This window comes from Tasmannia lanceolata, unplaced genomic scaffold (genome assembly GCF_043159265.1).
Source record: "Tasmannia lanceolata isolate RefF3 unplaced genomic scaffold, GAP_Taslan_0.1 ptg000020l, whole genome shotgun sequence".
Classification (NCBI taxonomy): Eukaryota; Viridiplantae; Streptophyta; class Magnoliopsida; order Canellales; family Winteraceae; genus Tasmannia; species Tasmannia lanceolata.
In genome coordinates this window covers 20,301,872-20,317,155 of record NW_027518697.1, presented here as the reverse complement: position 1 = coordinate 20,317,155, position 15,284 = coordinate 20,301,872, and the positions used below count along the sequence as shown (strand labels likewise).

At 38.5% G+C, this 15,284-nt stretch overlaps 1 protein-coding gene and 1 pseudogene across 1 annotated transcript; both read left to right on the top strand.

The window, feature by feature from the left end:
- The first annotated feature begins 42 nt into the window (after positions 1-42).
- Positions 43-2,070, top strand: LOC143855246 (cation/H(+) antiporter 15-like). Its single transcript, XM_077365491.1, has 2 exons — positions 43-401; positions 1,077-2,070. The coding sequence occupies exons 1-2, from the start codon at positions 201-203 to the stop codon at positions 2,034-2,036; spliced, it is 1,161 nt and encodes a 386-aa protein (XP_077221606.1). The 5' UTR covers positions 43-200; the 3' UTR covers positions 2,037-2,070.
- A 1,047-nt stretch (positions 2,071-3,117) lies between these two features.
- LOC143853864 (cation/H(+) antiporter 15 pseudogene) lies at positions 3,118-4,203 on the top strand (annotated as a pseudogene).
- Positions 4,204-15,284: the final 11,081 nt, after the last annotated feature.

Below are 15,284 nucleotides of genomic sequence, written 5' to 3'. Positions count from 1 at the left end.
AAAGACTACCTAGCCTTTTGACCAGTCAACGGTCAAATTCATCCCACCCTTTCCTCCGTCTCACCCAACACACACTCTCTCTCTCGTATTTTCTTTTTGTTTCTCTATCTTGAAGGAGGAAAAAGGCAATCAAGGTTCTCGCAATGGAAATAGACCTGTAGCTCAATGGTTGAGGCTTTCTATCTGATCTACAGAACAAAATGAACATATCATCGGCTCCCCACGCGGTCTGTTTTCCGTATAGTACAGCCAATTCAAATGGGCTGTATCTTGGTGGTAACCCTTTCAATCACTTCTTCTCTCTCTTTTGTTTTCAAGTCTTCCTCATGACCATGATCATGCGCACCGTTCGAATCCTTCTCAAGCCACTCAAACAACCAGAAATTGTGTCACAGGTTATTGTAAGTTTTTTTTAACCCAAAATTTATCTAGGGAGCCCTGCCGTCACCTAGAATTTTAGGGAAAATTACATTTACACCCCCTCTAGTTTTTGACACATCCAATTCTACCCCTACAGTTTAAAACGTGACAACTACACCCAGTTTAAAACGTGACAACTACACCCCTGTAGTTTTAATTTGTATAAGGTAGGCCCCCTCAGTTGACGGTTCATCCACTGATTGAAGGGTTAGATGATCCGATGGAGCTGATTTTTTGGGCACACCTTATCTTTGTCGGGGCCCATCAAATGAACGCTTTGGATCATCCAAACAATGTGGGCCCACTGTATTTTTGGTAGTGTTTGGATTCGGGTATGGGCCCACATTGTTTGGATGATCCAAAGAGTTCATTTGATTGGCCCTGACATAGATAGGGTGTGCAAAAAAAATCAGCTCCATCGCATCATCCAAACCCTTCAATATGTGGACAAACCGTCAACTGAGGGGGCCTACCTCATACAAATTGAAACTACAGGGGGTGTGTTGTTGTCACGTTTTAAACTACAGGGGTAGAAGTGGATGTGTCAGAAACTAGAGGGGGTGTAAATATAATTTTCCAAAATTTTTATTGATAAGTTTAATCATCAATATTATCTTCTTCTTCTTCTTTTATGCATTTGAACATATTTTCCTCAGGGCGGTATCATCATTGGCCCATCATTTCTTGGACGCAACAAAATGTTTGTCAAATGGGTGTTTCCGTTCAATAGTCATTACATGATTAGCACAGTCTCTAAGATTGGAAGCCTTATATTCCTTTTCATCGGCGGAGTAAAGCAAGACCCAAGCATGATAAAACAATCAGGAAGCAAGGCAGTTGTTATTGCTATTTCCGGCTGGTTCCTTACTATAGTATCAATCTTGTCTACAGCTTCATTCCTAGGCAAATATGTAACAACAGACAAAGGCACCAAGATAGTATTTTACTACATCTGTACAACTATTGCAGTAACAAATTTTCCTGTCGCCCAGCCCATTCTCGCTGAGCTCAACCTCCTCAATTGTGACCTAGGCCGACTTGCCATGGCCACGTCATTGGTCAGCGATTTATTAGGATGGGCGGTGTTCATGGCCACGACATCAGTAAGAAATAGTAATGGGAATGTTTTGAGGTTCATGTCGTACATAGGGAGCATGACTTTACTAATAATAGTCCTAATCTATGTTGTTCGGCCGGTGATGAAATGGATTATCCGAAAAACACCCAAGGGTAAGCCAGTGAACAAGAAGTACATTCCACCGATCCTCTTATCGGCCTTCGTTGTATCGTTCGTTACTCTCTTTATGGGGGCAACGATAGCCCAGGGACCTTTGTTTTTGGGGCTGGTGATACCGGACGGGTTGCCTTTGGGAGCGAGGATTGTGCAAAGTTTTGAGACTGTCAATAACATTTTGTTTTTGCCATTTTTCTTTAGTAAGGTTGGTATCATGACAGATTTGTTTTCCGTCTCTTCATGGAAGAGCTGGTGGGCGATGCAAGTCATCATCTGCAGTGGATACATTGGGAAGACTGTGGGGACTATATTCGCTTGCCTCTTTTACAAGATGCCTTGGAGTGATTCGATATCGCTTGGTCTCATCTTGAACTTCAAATGAATTATAGAGTTGTTCCAATTTGCTAATCTCTTGGAGATCAAGGCAAAACACCTCTACCCTTTCCTATTTTCTCTTTTTTCTTGTTCAGGGAAGTGCGGTCAGTTTGCATGCTTTGACACCAAAATCAATTAAAACTTGGGAGTCCATATATTCAAATTAAACTTCGGTATGCATCTATTGAGAGAGAGAGAAAGTCTCTTTCTTGTTGTTGATAGAGATGGATGTGTTGGATGTCCATCCAAGCACACCCATTAAGACTTCTATGAGAGAGAGAGAGATATTCTCTTAGTTCTTGTTGACAAGGACGTATGTGTTTAGATGCCCAAATTGCCAAATTGCAATTTGGGTGCACATCCTAATGCTATAAACTTACATGTGTGTGTGTCTGAGAGAGAGAGAGAGAGAGAGAGAGAGAGAGAGAGAGAGAGAGAATCCAACACATAGAACCATGACATAGACTTATATGAAAGGCTAGAAAATGTGCCCACGAGGGCTCCCACGGAGGGTAGCATCACCCGGGAGTGCCGCCGTCTGCATGCCCTACATGTGGGATAGATAATATTTGCTGCTTAACCCACATGTAGGATATGAGGCGAATGAAAGTCACCCGAATGCCGCCATTATTGCATCCTCCTAGAACTCACTCAAAAAAGAAAAATAAAAAGAAAGAAAGAAGAAAATTATATGGTTAGTTTTCCTAGTCATGGAGAATCTGGATTGTTTTATCAAAAAAGTTTTAACTCTTTGTAAAATATTTTCATTAGTCACTACAATACTTATATTAACATTCGCTACAACAAATTTTATTCCTGAATAATCATATTTGACTTCAAAACCAAACGAAAATAAGATTATTTGTAGATATTTTTAAATGTATAAAAAAACCTTAATTTTATTAACTAATTTGGGATCAGTTTACAAGGAAACAACCAAAGATTGTTGCTGTGGTGATTAACACATCAAGCATTTGTATATGCTTGTTATTATTTGAAGTAAATTCCTCTTTTACATAAGGATCTTATGTTAACTCTTTCAGGTTATATATGCAACTGCTTTTTCGGGTATGGTATTCTCAACGATCATGGTGACTGCCGTCTCGACAGCCCTAGTGAGCATCTTAAATGGAAATTCAAGAAGATACTTGGCCTACAATCGGAGAACGCTAGAACACTCAAGGCCTGGCACGAAATTAGATATATTAACATGCATCCATGGCGACGAAAACATACCTTCCATCATCAACCTCCTCGAAGCCTCCAACTCCACTAGAGAAAACCCTATCTGTGTCTACGCCTTCCACCTTGTAGAACTCGTCGGCCGTTTGTTTCCCATTTTTATAGCCCACGATTCCCGGGGAAAATCATCTTCCTCAACTAATGACGAGCACTTCGTGAAAGCCTTTCAAAATTACGAGCAGCATAAAGGAGGACTAATCTGCATCCAACCCTTCACAGTGGTTTCTCCTTACAAGACCATGCATGAAGATATCTGCAAGTTTGCGTTGGATAAGAAGGTAAAGCTCATAATCATACCTTTCCACAAGCAACGAACGATCGTCGCCCATATTGATGAGTCAGATAATGCCTGGAGGGTTGTAAACCCTAATATCCTAGAAAATGTCCCATGTTCGGTCGGTGTTCTTGTCGACTGGAGGGGCCTCGGTAGCCCAACGTGGACTACCCAAGGCAGCTTCTCATACAACATCGCGGTTATATTCTTAGGCGGGGCCGATGATCTGGAGGTGCTTGCCTATGCATCCAGAATGGCTGAGCACCAGCAAGTGAGCCTCACCGTGATGAGGTTCCTTAAGGCCTACAATGTAGAAGATCCAATGGGGGATGGTCAATTCCACGACAAGGCATTAGAAGAATTCAGATACAGGAATGCGAGGAATCATCGTGTGGTTTATAGAGAGGAGGTGGTGCAAGATGGATCAGAGATGGTTACTGTGATGCATTCCATGGGGAGTGGCTACGATCTTATGATTACTGGCCGACAACAAAGTTCAAAGTTACAGCTACTCAATGGGTTGTCTGAATTTAGCGAGTCCTCAGGGCTAGGACCTGTCGGCGACATACTCGCCTCGCCGGATTTCTTTGGTGGTATGGTTTCAGTGTTGGTGGTGCAACAACAACTAAATATGAGAACTGTTGTATTCAATGTATAGTTGCATTTTAAGAAAGGAGTGTTAGCTTTTTATGTGAAAAAAGTATTTTTGTAATTCAAACTTACAATGGGGTGTTTTTAGTCATTATATGTTTCTCCTTCTTTGGGACTTGCTTTATGCTTTTGGGCTTCTCATTCAAAGTATTTGGGCTTCCCTCCAAAAGGACTAAAGTCATGAGAAAACTTTAGTCCTAGATGGGAAGTGTGAGAGGATGAGAGTGGCCATATATATACTTTCACTCTCTTAGCCTTGTGAATGAGCAAGAGGTCATGGGGATCTTACGCGCACGAATCGCCCACTTGGGTCCGGCGGGCTTTTGGTCTTACCACACACGCGCACTGCCCAGCCCGGCTCTGCTGGCAGCGCGCGTGGGCCCAAGGATTGTTCTTTTCGTTTGTTTAATTTTTCTCTTTTTTCTTTTAAAGGTTTAAATATTCTTTAATTTTTGTTTAAACTCTTTGTTACCGTTTAAGATTCCGTATCAACGTGGTTTAGTGGCCGTTTAGGAAACGTCTCTCACGCATTACGTGCCTCTTGTTTTTCTATAAAATCGGATTTAGAGATAACAGAAAGGTATCCTTAGCGAAAAAACGTTCCTGATTCTCTTTCTTCTCTACGTCTCTTTCTGTTTCTGGAATTTCTGGTTTTCCTCAAAGATTATCTGATCAAGGCTTTCTGACACATATAAGCGAGTTTGATAGGCATCCGGGCTGTGTGAGTGCACACCCCTGGAGCAAGAGTTGTTGTATCCTAGAGACATACGCCGTGAAGCCCATTTTCACCGTTGATTCGTCATAGTGGGGGCGAGATTTGTCTTAAGGACAGCGAAGATCCTTCGTGGCTCAACTCGATAAATGATCTAACGACTTTGTTTATTTGCTTACATATAATTCTTGCAGTAAATAGCTACTGTCGATTTCTGATTCCAAATTTACGAGATTAAAAGGTTACAAGGTAGTCTTAAATCCTAAATTACAGATTTTCACATCGATTTTACTAACAATCTTAAGACAAATCTTTTTCATCTGTGATTTGTAATTTTTGGGATTTCAATTACTGAAAATTAATCATCATGGCTTCCCAAACCGAAAGACTGGAAAATTTTGACGGATCGGATTTCGGTAGATGGCAAGAAAAGATGTGATTCTTTCTAACCTTTCTAAACTTAGACTATATCTTGAATGATCCTGAACCGTCACCTAATGAGGAAGAACCTGCAAGAACCCATCTCTCTGAAAAAAAGGAAAAGGGATAATTATCTCTGTAAAGGACATATACTGAGTTGTCTCAGTAATTAATTGTTTGATGTGTTTTTTTAGAATTGAGTCTGCAAAAGAGTTGTGGTAAACTCTAGAGCAGGAATACCTAGTCGAAGCAGCGGGTTCTAAGAAACATCTTATTGAAAAATATTTTTGATATCAGATGGTGGATGGTAAATTTATTATGGATCAAGTGAAGGAGATCCAGTTGATTGTTTCTGACATACTTGCTAGAGGGATCAAGATAGAAGAACAGATCCAAATTGGTGCAATTATAGAAAAACTACCACCTTCATGGAAAAAATTCCAAGACACATTATTGCATTACAGAAATGATTTTTCTCTTCAAGACTTGTTTGTTTATCTTAGAACTGAAAAGGAAAACCGTTTCAGAAAACAGAAATCTAAGGCCTATGAGTTTAACTCTAAGGCAAATCTCACTTAATCTTCATCTGGAGAAAACCTCTTCTAAACCTGGGTCTGGATCAGGAAAAAGTCATTTCAAGAAAAATAATAAGGATTTTAAGAAGAAGAAGGGTAACTGCTTTGTGTGTGGAAAAGCAAGTCACTATGCTAAAAGTTGTCGGAAAAACGATAAGAAGAAAATTCCTTAAGGAAACAATGCGCCTCAGGCAAATGTGGCTGAAGATCAATATCTGTCAGCCGTAGTATCTGAAGTGAACCTGGTTAGTAGCGTGAAGGACTGATGCGTGGACACTGGTGCCACCAGACACATCTGTAGTGACAGAAGTGTATTTTCTTCCTACGAACTTGTAGGGGATGGAGAGCAGCTTTTCATGGGAAACTCGTCATCATCTGCTGTGGCGGGTAAATGAACAGTGTTGTTGAAGCTTACATCTGAAAAAGTTCTGAAGCTCTGTGATGTCCTTCATGTACCAGATATAAGAAAGAATCTGGTGTCTAGGTCACTTCTGATCAAGAAAGGTTTTAAACTGGTGTTTGAGGCTGATAAATTTGTAATCACTAAGAGTGGTGAATTTGTGGAAAAGGGTTACTCTAGTGAGGGTTTATTCAAACTGAATGTAACTGAGAACATTATGAATAAAGCTTCATCTTCTTCTGCTTATATTACTTATTCTTCTTGTTTATAGCAGGTAGACTAGGTCATATTAACTATGCATCTTTAAAGAAAATGATGACCACAAGTCTAATTCCTAAAAGTGATCAAGTAGTAGATAAATGTGAAGTATGTGTGCAATCAAAGTACTCTAAGAAGCCTTTTTTCACAAAGTAGAAGAAAGAAAAACAGAACTATTAAGTTTAATTCACAGTGATGTATGTGACTTAAAAAATATTTTAACTAGAGGAGGTAAAAGGTACTTCATTACATTTATAGATGATTTCTCTAGATATTGTATTGTTTATCTTATTAGAAACAGAGATGAATCTTTTGATAAATTCATTACAAATAAAACTGAAGGAGAAAATTATTTAGAAAAGAAGATCAAAATTTTAAGATTTGATAGACGTGGTGAATACACCTCTAATGCCTTCAGTGAATTTTGTGAAAACCATGGCATAATACATCAAGTTACTGCACCATACTCTCCACAGCAAAATGGAGTTGCTGAACGTAAAAACAGAACTCTAATGAACATGGTAAACTCTACATTAGGAAGTTCAGGATTACCTCAAAATTTATGGGGAGAGGCTCTTCTCTCTGCTTATTATATTCTGAACAAGATAACTTTTAAAGATTCTGACAAAACTCCTTACGAGCTATGGAAGAATAGAAAATCACATTTTAAATACCTTAAAGTGTGGGGGGTGCTTAGCTAAAGTTAGGATTCCAGATCCTAAGAGTACAAAGTTAGGTCCAAAGACTGTAGATTGTGCATTCATTGGATATGCACAAAATAGGAGTGCATATAGATTCTTAATCTATAAGTCAGATCATGTTGATATACAACCTAACACTATAATAGAATCCAGAGATGCTGAATTCTTTGAAACCATATTCCCTTATAAGACTAGTTTTAGTGAGAACACACTTAAAAGGCCAATTGAATCTATAGATAAAGACCATTATGTGTCTGAGGAATCAGTAGAGCCTAGAAGAAGTAAAAGGACAAGAATAGAAAAAAACTTTGGTCCAGAGTTCATTGCATATCTTCTAGAAGGAGATCCAAAGACATATAAAGAGGCAATGTCTCTTCCAAATTCTTCATTATGGAAAGAAGCTGTCAAGAGTGAAATAGACTCTATTTTGAGTAATGGGACATGGATCTTGACAGATCTGCCTCCTAGTTGCAAACCTATTGGTTGCAAGTGGATCTTTAGAAAGAAATTTAAAACTGGTGTAACTATAGATAAGTACAAAGCTAGGCTAGTAGCTAAAGGATTTAAGCAAAAAAAAGGAATGGACTTCTTTGACACTTATTCACCTGTAACCAGAATAACCACTATTAGAATCCTTATTGCCATAGCTGCAATTTATAACCTGGAAATCCATCAAATGGATGTCAAAACAGCTTCGCACCCTAAACAATCAATAAGGAGGGGCCTCTATCATAAGAGCAGCACAAGGTATTCTAAGAAGAATATGTAATTCTGGGCTAGGATTCACACGATATTTACTGAGTTTGCTCCACTCAATTTTATTTAATTCCCTCACTAAGGTAGTTAATCCTGGCTTTCAAAGTATAGCTTAATAACACACTTATTGATTTCAAACAGAATTTTGTTTTCCTTTCTATGTTCATTACATCCCTGAAGGTAGAATCCAAAATGTGAATGCTTCAATGGTCCAAAACACGATAAAGGTCCCTTACGGTTTATCGAATAAAAATTTTAAACTAGATTTAGTACATACGAGATAAGTCTCTCTCTGAACACAGAACAATGATAAAATTTAATGGGTCAAAATTCAATAAAATTTAGAGGGTTCTAACCAAAGGCATAGATCAAGTATCAAAGTCCACATAGCCAAAATTTGAAAAGATATAAGGGATTCAAACGTGTATCACAAGTCGATTTTTGGAGTTCATTTGGTCACATTCTGATAGGATTCAAAAGGTTTTAGGTTCTAAATATTGATCACTTCGTCAAGTTGTAACACATTCACTAGATTTAGAGGGGTCAAATCTGACTGCTAAGTTAAAAAATATTAGGCAGCTTCTGTCGATTACAATTATACAAATTGTTCTCTTCTTCTTCTTTTTTTATATAGCTCTGAATTTTCAAAATCTTGGGTTAGAAGACTTTGCGAAACTGGTTCATTCCTAAATTCTTTTATCTCGAAGTTTTTCATATCTCAAAATTTTTCTACTTATAAACTAAGACAAGACGGTTATGTAAGGACAAAACAAAGGTCTTATTACAATAAATTACACTTTGAAAAAGCATACAAAAGTTCAAATTCTTATCCTAATAAATCTAACAAGGTCAAATCCCAATGCTAAGCTCGAATATCATATTCTCTCTCTCTTTTCCTTTCTCTTATAAGGGGTCTTTACCGACCCGGTTCATACTAAGTTCATTTATCCTGAAGCTTTCTCGGTGTCAATATTTTCTTACTAACAAGGGAGGATACAATGGTAACCTAAAAGGTGGAACGATGAGAGTACTATAATGACTATCAAATTTGAAAACACATATATCTTTCAAGTTTACCGAAACACTCAATTAATCTCAAAGACTAGTAATTTGAGGTTGAGATAAACCTTAGGATCAAATTCAGGTAACAATAGTGTGCACATAATATCGGATGGAATCAATACTAGCTGGATTTGATTTCCCAAGTTCAAAAGCAATTTCAACGAAATTTATTTGGATTTTACTAATGGTCTTCGATCTAACTCGATTAAATCGGTTTACCAAAGAACAATCAAAACTTCACTACAAAGGATGAAAAATACAGGAGTCTTATTAAATCAGAGATATCGCATACTTATATTAGATCTGATTATAATCAATCATGTCTCGACAATGATGTACTCAAGATAGGGCAAATCAACCGAAAATTGATCGAATAAGAATATTAGATGAACGGAATCATTCTCATTCTCGCACAACACTGATTTGAATACAGAACTAAAGGCTTCTAGTGCACACAAACTCACCACACTGTCAAATACCAATGTGACCCCTAGTTCAAATGAGCTGACTATATTTTCATATCTCATAACTAACTAATTCTCATATCAAATTGAGCACTCTAGATACATACAAGCTCACTATGATGTCCCATACCAACACAGCTAACTCACATGCAAGACTAAAGGCTCTAAATTCTTACGAGAGAATAAACTTTGTTCACACAAGTACAACAAATCCACATACTGAACCAAGCGTCCCTGGTGCATGCGAACTCATCATACCATCTCATCTCATCTCATCTCATCTCATCTCATCTCATTCCAACACGACTAACCCACATGCTGAACCAAGCGTCCCTGGTGCACGTGAATCTATCGTATGGTCTCTTATAGCACAACTAACTCATGTGCAACCAAGCGTCCTCGGTGCACACAAGCCCATCATGCCATCCTCATAAATATTCATCATCAATGACTAATCTTCTGAATTTAATCGATAATTGTCTCAAAATCAGTATCTTCAATCTTATATAAAATCCTTCATTGATAATTAGTCAATTTACTCATGTTCAAATAAACACTTCCCATTTTCTATACTGTCGTATTTTCAATGTTTCCTTATCCATATGAATAAACAATCCTTTATCACCACTTACAAGGTCACAAGCTAAATTCTGATAGTTGTCGGATTCATACAAGGACTTATTAGCCTACATGTCACAATTGGTTCTTCCAAATTCCAGAGTTCATAGACTAGTTCTTAATAACTTTCATAATCGTTTGCCTAATCTCTCGTAATGTACAAAATCAAATCCAATATTTTACCAGTTCTTGGTGTTATCATCTCCATTCACGACTAATAGTCAATATTCCTCATAATCAAAAGATGAGTTCTTCCAATATCTAAATTCTTTAGTTAACCTGTAACTACCTAGATGGTTACAAGCTTCAGTTCTCACTATGGATAAAATTGAATCGATAATCTCACTAGTTCTTAGTACTATACTCTAGATTATAACAACGTACTAGGTCGTGACTAAAATTTCTTTGGTTTACAAAGACCTCAATGATACCTTAAGTCTCAAAAGGTCTCAAATTATTCTCTAAAAAATCTACTAAGAACTTGCTTAATTCTAACATCCAAATTTTCTAGTCAATCATCACTTCTCAAATTTCTAACACCTAGGACCTACAGCCTAGGCTCTGATACCACTTTTCTGTCACGCCCCAAACCACCTTCCATGGCTTGGAACACAACAGCGCCACATATCTATAAACTGACCTCTACAAGCATGCAATGCTAGCAATATACAGAAACCATGCTCAAAATAACTAAATTCAAATAATTCTTATTCAATCATAAATGGTTTATTCCATTACAATCAATATCCATCTCCTCTCAACCCACGCTAAAAGAATAAACCAAATCCAAGATCAAATAATACTCATTAGTAAAACTAAATGAATTAAGTAACTAAATCTGTAGAGAAATCTCCCCTGCCGCTCCAACCGCAAGCTGGAATCATGCCTCAGGATCTGAAAATGGTAATTAAGGGTGAGCTAAACTCGCTCATGTGAGATAATAAGAAACCACGCTAACAAATATTGCATTAAATACAACAATAGTCAATTGGCAATAGGGCATTCAATGATAACAGTAATTGTTAGTTCAATGGGCATCAATTTCAGAAATAAGGCGTCATTCAATTTCAATATTCGATATGGGTGTCAAATTCGATAGGTAAGAGTTTCTTGAAACATCGATAGTGCTATGTTTATTGATTCAATATCTGTCTACTATATGACAGTAATTATACTGGCCACTAGTATCTAAGTGCCAAAGGTATTATGCATTCCCCCAGTGGCTAAGGGTCCAGAAATAAACTAGCATTTCAAGAAAAACCAATTCGATCTTCAGAAGGTTAGGTATTCAATAGCATGTGGTTCAAAGAGGTTAATAATGGGTGCACAATCTCAATCTATAAAGTATCATGGTTTTTATTATTCAATAGGGTGCAATAATCAACAATCTGAATGGGTTTTCAAACAGTAAAGCATGTGAACAATAAGAATATTATCAAAAAGGGTTTGGGATAACCCATCAGTATAGTCCCTTATTACTCACCTCGATTGAAGTTCAAAATCCATTTCACAGTGCACTTTGGTTATCAACAACCAATAGTATAGGTATTCTCAATGAGTTCCAACATTAACATCAGTCTTATTAGGCATATATGTCCTTCTTTTGACACAAGACACCCTTTGGTGTCCAATCGGAAAGACACAGTAACCCGTCCTAGGGTTGTTTTCTTCTTTTTTTTTGAAATTATCATCATTATAGTCTTCAAACATTCTTGAATCTATTTTTTTTATCATAAGTACGCCTTATGCCGAGTACATAGAGCACAAGAGGATCGAAAACGGATAAGAGGCGAAAAAGTTATGATTTTTCAAAGTTTCACAACATTTTAGGGTTCGAACGTCCGATGGGGTATCTTCAGAAGTCCGAACGTCACAGACCAACTCTACTAGTCCCCCTTCAGAAGTCTGAAGGTCGAGGATCAATTCTACTGGCACCCCTTCGGAAGTCTAAAGGTCGCAGACTGGGTTTTTCCAGCAGAAATTCAATATTCGTCTCGAGAACTTCAAGACACCTTAACTTTCTCGTTTGACCTCCGATTCGCGCGTGGTTGGATCCGTTGGGTTCGTATCGACGAGAGGAATCCATCTAATCCAATTTCATGCTCCAAAAGTCACAAATTTCTTTATCATAATTAATCTAAGCTTTTTAGGAATTAATCTAAATCCTAAATATTCTAGTTCCATATTCTAAATTCTATTCTCTTAGGGATCTATGAATCCATCACTAGATCAACACACACGCCAATCTTAACGGATTAATCATTTTATTTTCTTTAGTTCTCTTAACTACGTAAACAATTAAGAGTCGAAGTTCTTACCCTATGTAGACATCCAATTTTGTCAAGGAAGTATTAGTGATAGGTGATGCGAGAAAAAACCTTATGGCGAGTTCCAAAGCACCAGTTGTGTTTCTCTCAATCTCTCTTTAGGGTACCACACGATTTTCTAAAGCCGTTTCCAACCACCGAAATCCTATTTTAACATAGCACCCGCTTTTTTCGGCGAACCCAATGCCTTTTTACATGGCACCCGCCATTTATGACATCCATTGGTAAACCCGTCTATACATGACATTCTATATCGGTAGGTCAATTTTGGGTCCAAAACTCTCTTTTGCCATCTAAAGGGCACCCGATTTCCGGTCCAATTGAAAGCCCTGGAGACAAGGAATCCAACGGACTTCACCATGTGCGAATCAGAGTCCAATCGGAAGAGATATGGACGACCGAAGACGAAAATCACTACAAGACGAAAAAGTCGTTCCCGAATTGCCGGAAAGCCTATTTTCACACAGTAAATGACTTTTTTGTCAAACCAAAAGCCTGTCTACTCAGCGCTCGCCATTCATGGCACAAACTGATAAGCTCGCATGCACACGACATTCTCAATCGGTAGGTTAACTTTGGGTTCGAAAAACTCTTTTGGCATCCAAACGACACCCGACTTCCCGAAAGCACCCAATTTCTGGGTCATTGGAAAGCCCTAAAGACAAGGAATCTAACTGACTTCACCACATGCGAATCGGAGTCCAATCGGAAGAGATATGGACGACCGAAGTACCGATAAAAGACGAAAATACTACGAGACGAACCAAGAGAGGACGAAATAAGGGGGGTGTGGTGTGACATCATCCACCTTTTTGGGGGTGATGTCACCCCCCAAATAACCGAAATACCCCCCCTCCCCGGCCTCTCCCCCATAAATATAGGAGATGGGGTAAGGGATTTATTCATTCCTTCTCATCCCTCTCTCTCTCACTCTCCCTCTCTGGTGTATACACATTGTTTCTGTGAATTTCTCCCCCTTTTCAAGCCTCAAACCCCTACAGAAAATTAGAAAAACCCTTGTTAGCTTGGTTTAATAGAGAGAAAGTAGAGAAACACTAGGTAGCTCTTTTCGGACGTCGGCATTCCACCGAATTTCTGAAGGTTCAGAGCGTCTTTTCCTTTTTGCGCCTTTGTTCTGCCGAATTTTGCAAAACAACAAGCTACTTTTCAATAGTAGCACCGTTGTTCTGCTGAAATCTCGACAAACTCGGAGGAGATTCGGTAACACAGGGCTGTTACGCCGCCGATTTCTCCGCAGCCTCGGAGGTTCTTCTCAAACAAGCGCGGTTACACTGCCCACTTTTCACTGGTAAGATGCAATTTATTTATTTTCCAGTTGTGTGTTTACAAAGCGGGGTTATAAAGTAAGTTACGAAATCAGGCTCTGCCGCAAGCAACTTACGATACAAACCTAAAATAAGGGCGTGGGACCCGATCCCACGAGAGGGACCTGAGGCGCCAGCAGCCACGCTATCCTCTCTTGGTCTCTCGTACCCACGCGGTTGGCGTGTGCCGTTTATTATTATTGATTTAATTCATCTTTTCCGTGAACTTGGGATCACTAAGGCAATCTGAATTCCACGCAAAAGATAATGACAAAGTCGCCACCTAGATGAGGGATTTAGGACCCATAATTGACCAGAAATCTAGACTAGTTACCTGGTTACGATAATGGAAGGTATGGGGAGTTACCACCACATGCATCATTCCTGCCCGATAATCGGTCTTCAATTCCAAAAGTTAACTCTTTTGAATTTCTTTTAAATGACTCATTTAACTCTATATTAATGTGCGAACTACGTGACATGCATCCTAAAATCTAATTCCAATGTAATTCCTAAATGTGCATCTTGATTTTCTTAATTTGTTTGAATTCAATCTAAGTGAATGTTCTCCTAAAATCTAGTTTCAAGGAAAATCCTAAGTATTTTAATTAATTTAGTTAAGAATTCATAAAAAACTAAATACAAAACCCCACCATTAGTGGTGAGGCTGACTCGTGATTGGTATGCCATTAAACATCCAAGCTGCCTACGTACCTAAGCCTCACTGGGATCAGAGTCGACGTAGTTCGGTGCATCTAAACTAAGCTACTTATGCTTAACTCATCTAGGACACCGATCTAGACTGGATTGACTGTTTCAACAGTTTTAAGGGAAATTATTTAGTTCAAGTTGAAGATTTTATTGTCCTAGGATTTCATCTAAGATGCTATATGGTCCTAGCCAAATGCAAGACATTCCTTAGATTAATGCAGGTTAACCTACATCCTAGGTAACTAGGCCCGTCTTATGAAAAAGTGGGGTAACTGGTGTAACTAGATTTATGGCACGGTTGCTCTCCATAGCAAGCGGCCGTGATGAGGCTGGACTCCTAACTCTAGGATTCTCTAAAACCTACGACACAACGTGACGTAAGTGTTCCTAAGGGGCCCTAAAGGTTCTAACGGTGGAAAACCGTAATCCAACGGTCTCAAGGACAAGGATTACATCAATTCAGTTTGCCGAAGTTAATGATTTTCAATTCTTTAAAAGTTTTCGATTCCTAAGATCTATGGAATACCAAAGGCTCTAGGGCTTGATTAGTTTCAGCCTTGGATTACATCCATGGAAGGGAATAATGCTCTCAACCCTTGTATAATTTAACACATAAGTTATAGTATATTATTGTCTGGTATGTTTCTCAGGATTTCCATAGACAGTGGACCTCGAAGCCAACAACATACTATAATATACATGTTCAAATTATGCAGGATCGATTACAATTAGTATACGGTTATGGATGTGATCTTGGCA

What these genes read in the sequence shown, in the direction of transcription:
- LOC143855246 (XM_077365491.1), top strand. Translation starts at nt 201, where the DNA reads ATGAACATATCATCGGCTCCCCACGCGGTCTGTTTTCCGTATAGTACA. An exon ending in AAATTGTGTCACAGGTTATT is followed by an intron (nt 402 to 1,076) that starts GTAAGTTTTTTT and finishes TATTTTCCTCAG; the next exon opens with GGCGGTATCATCATTGGCCC.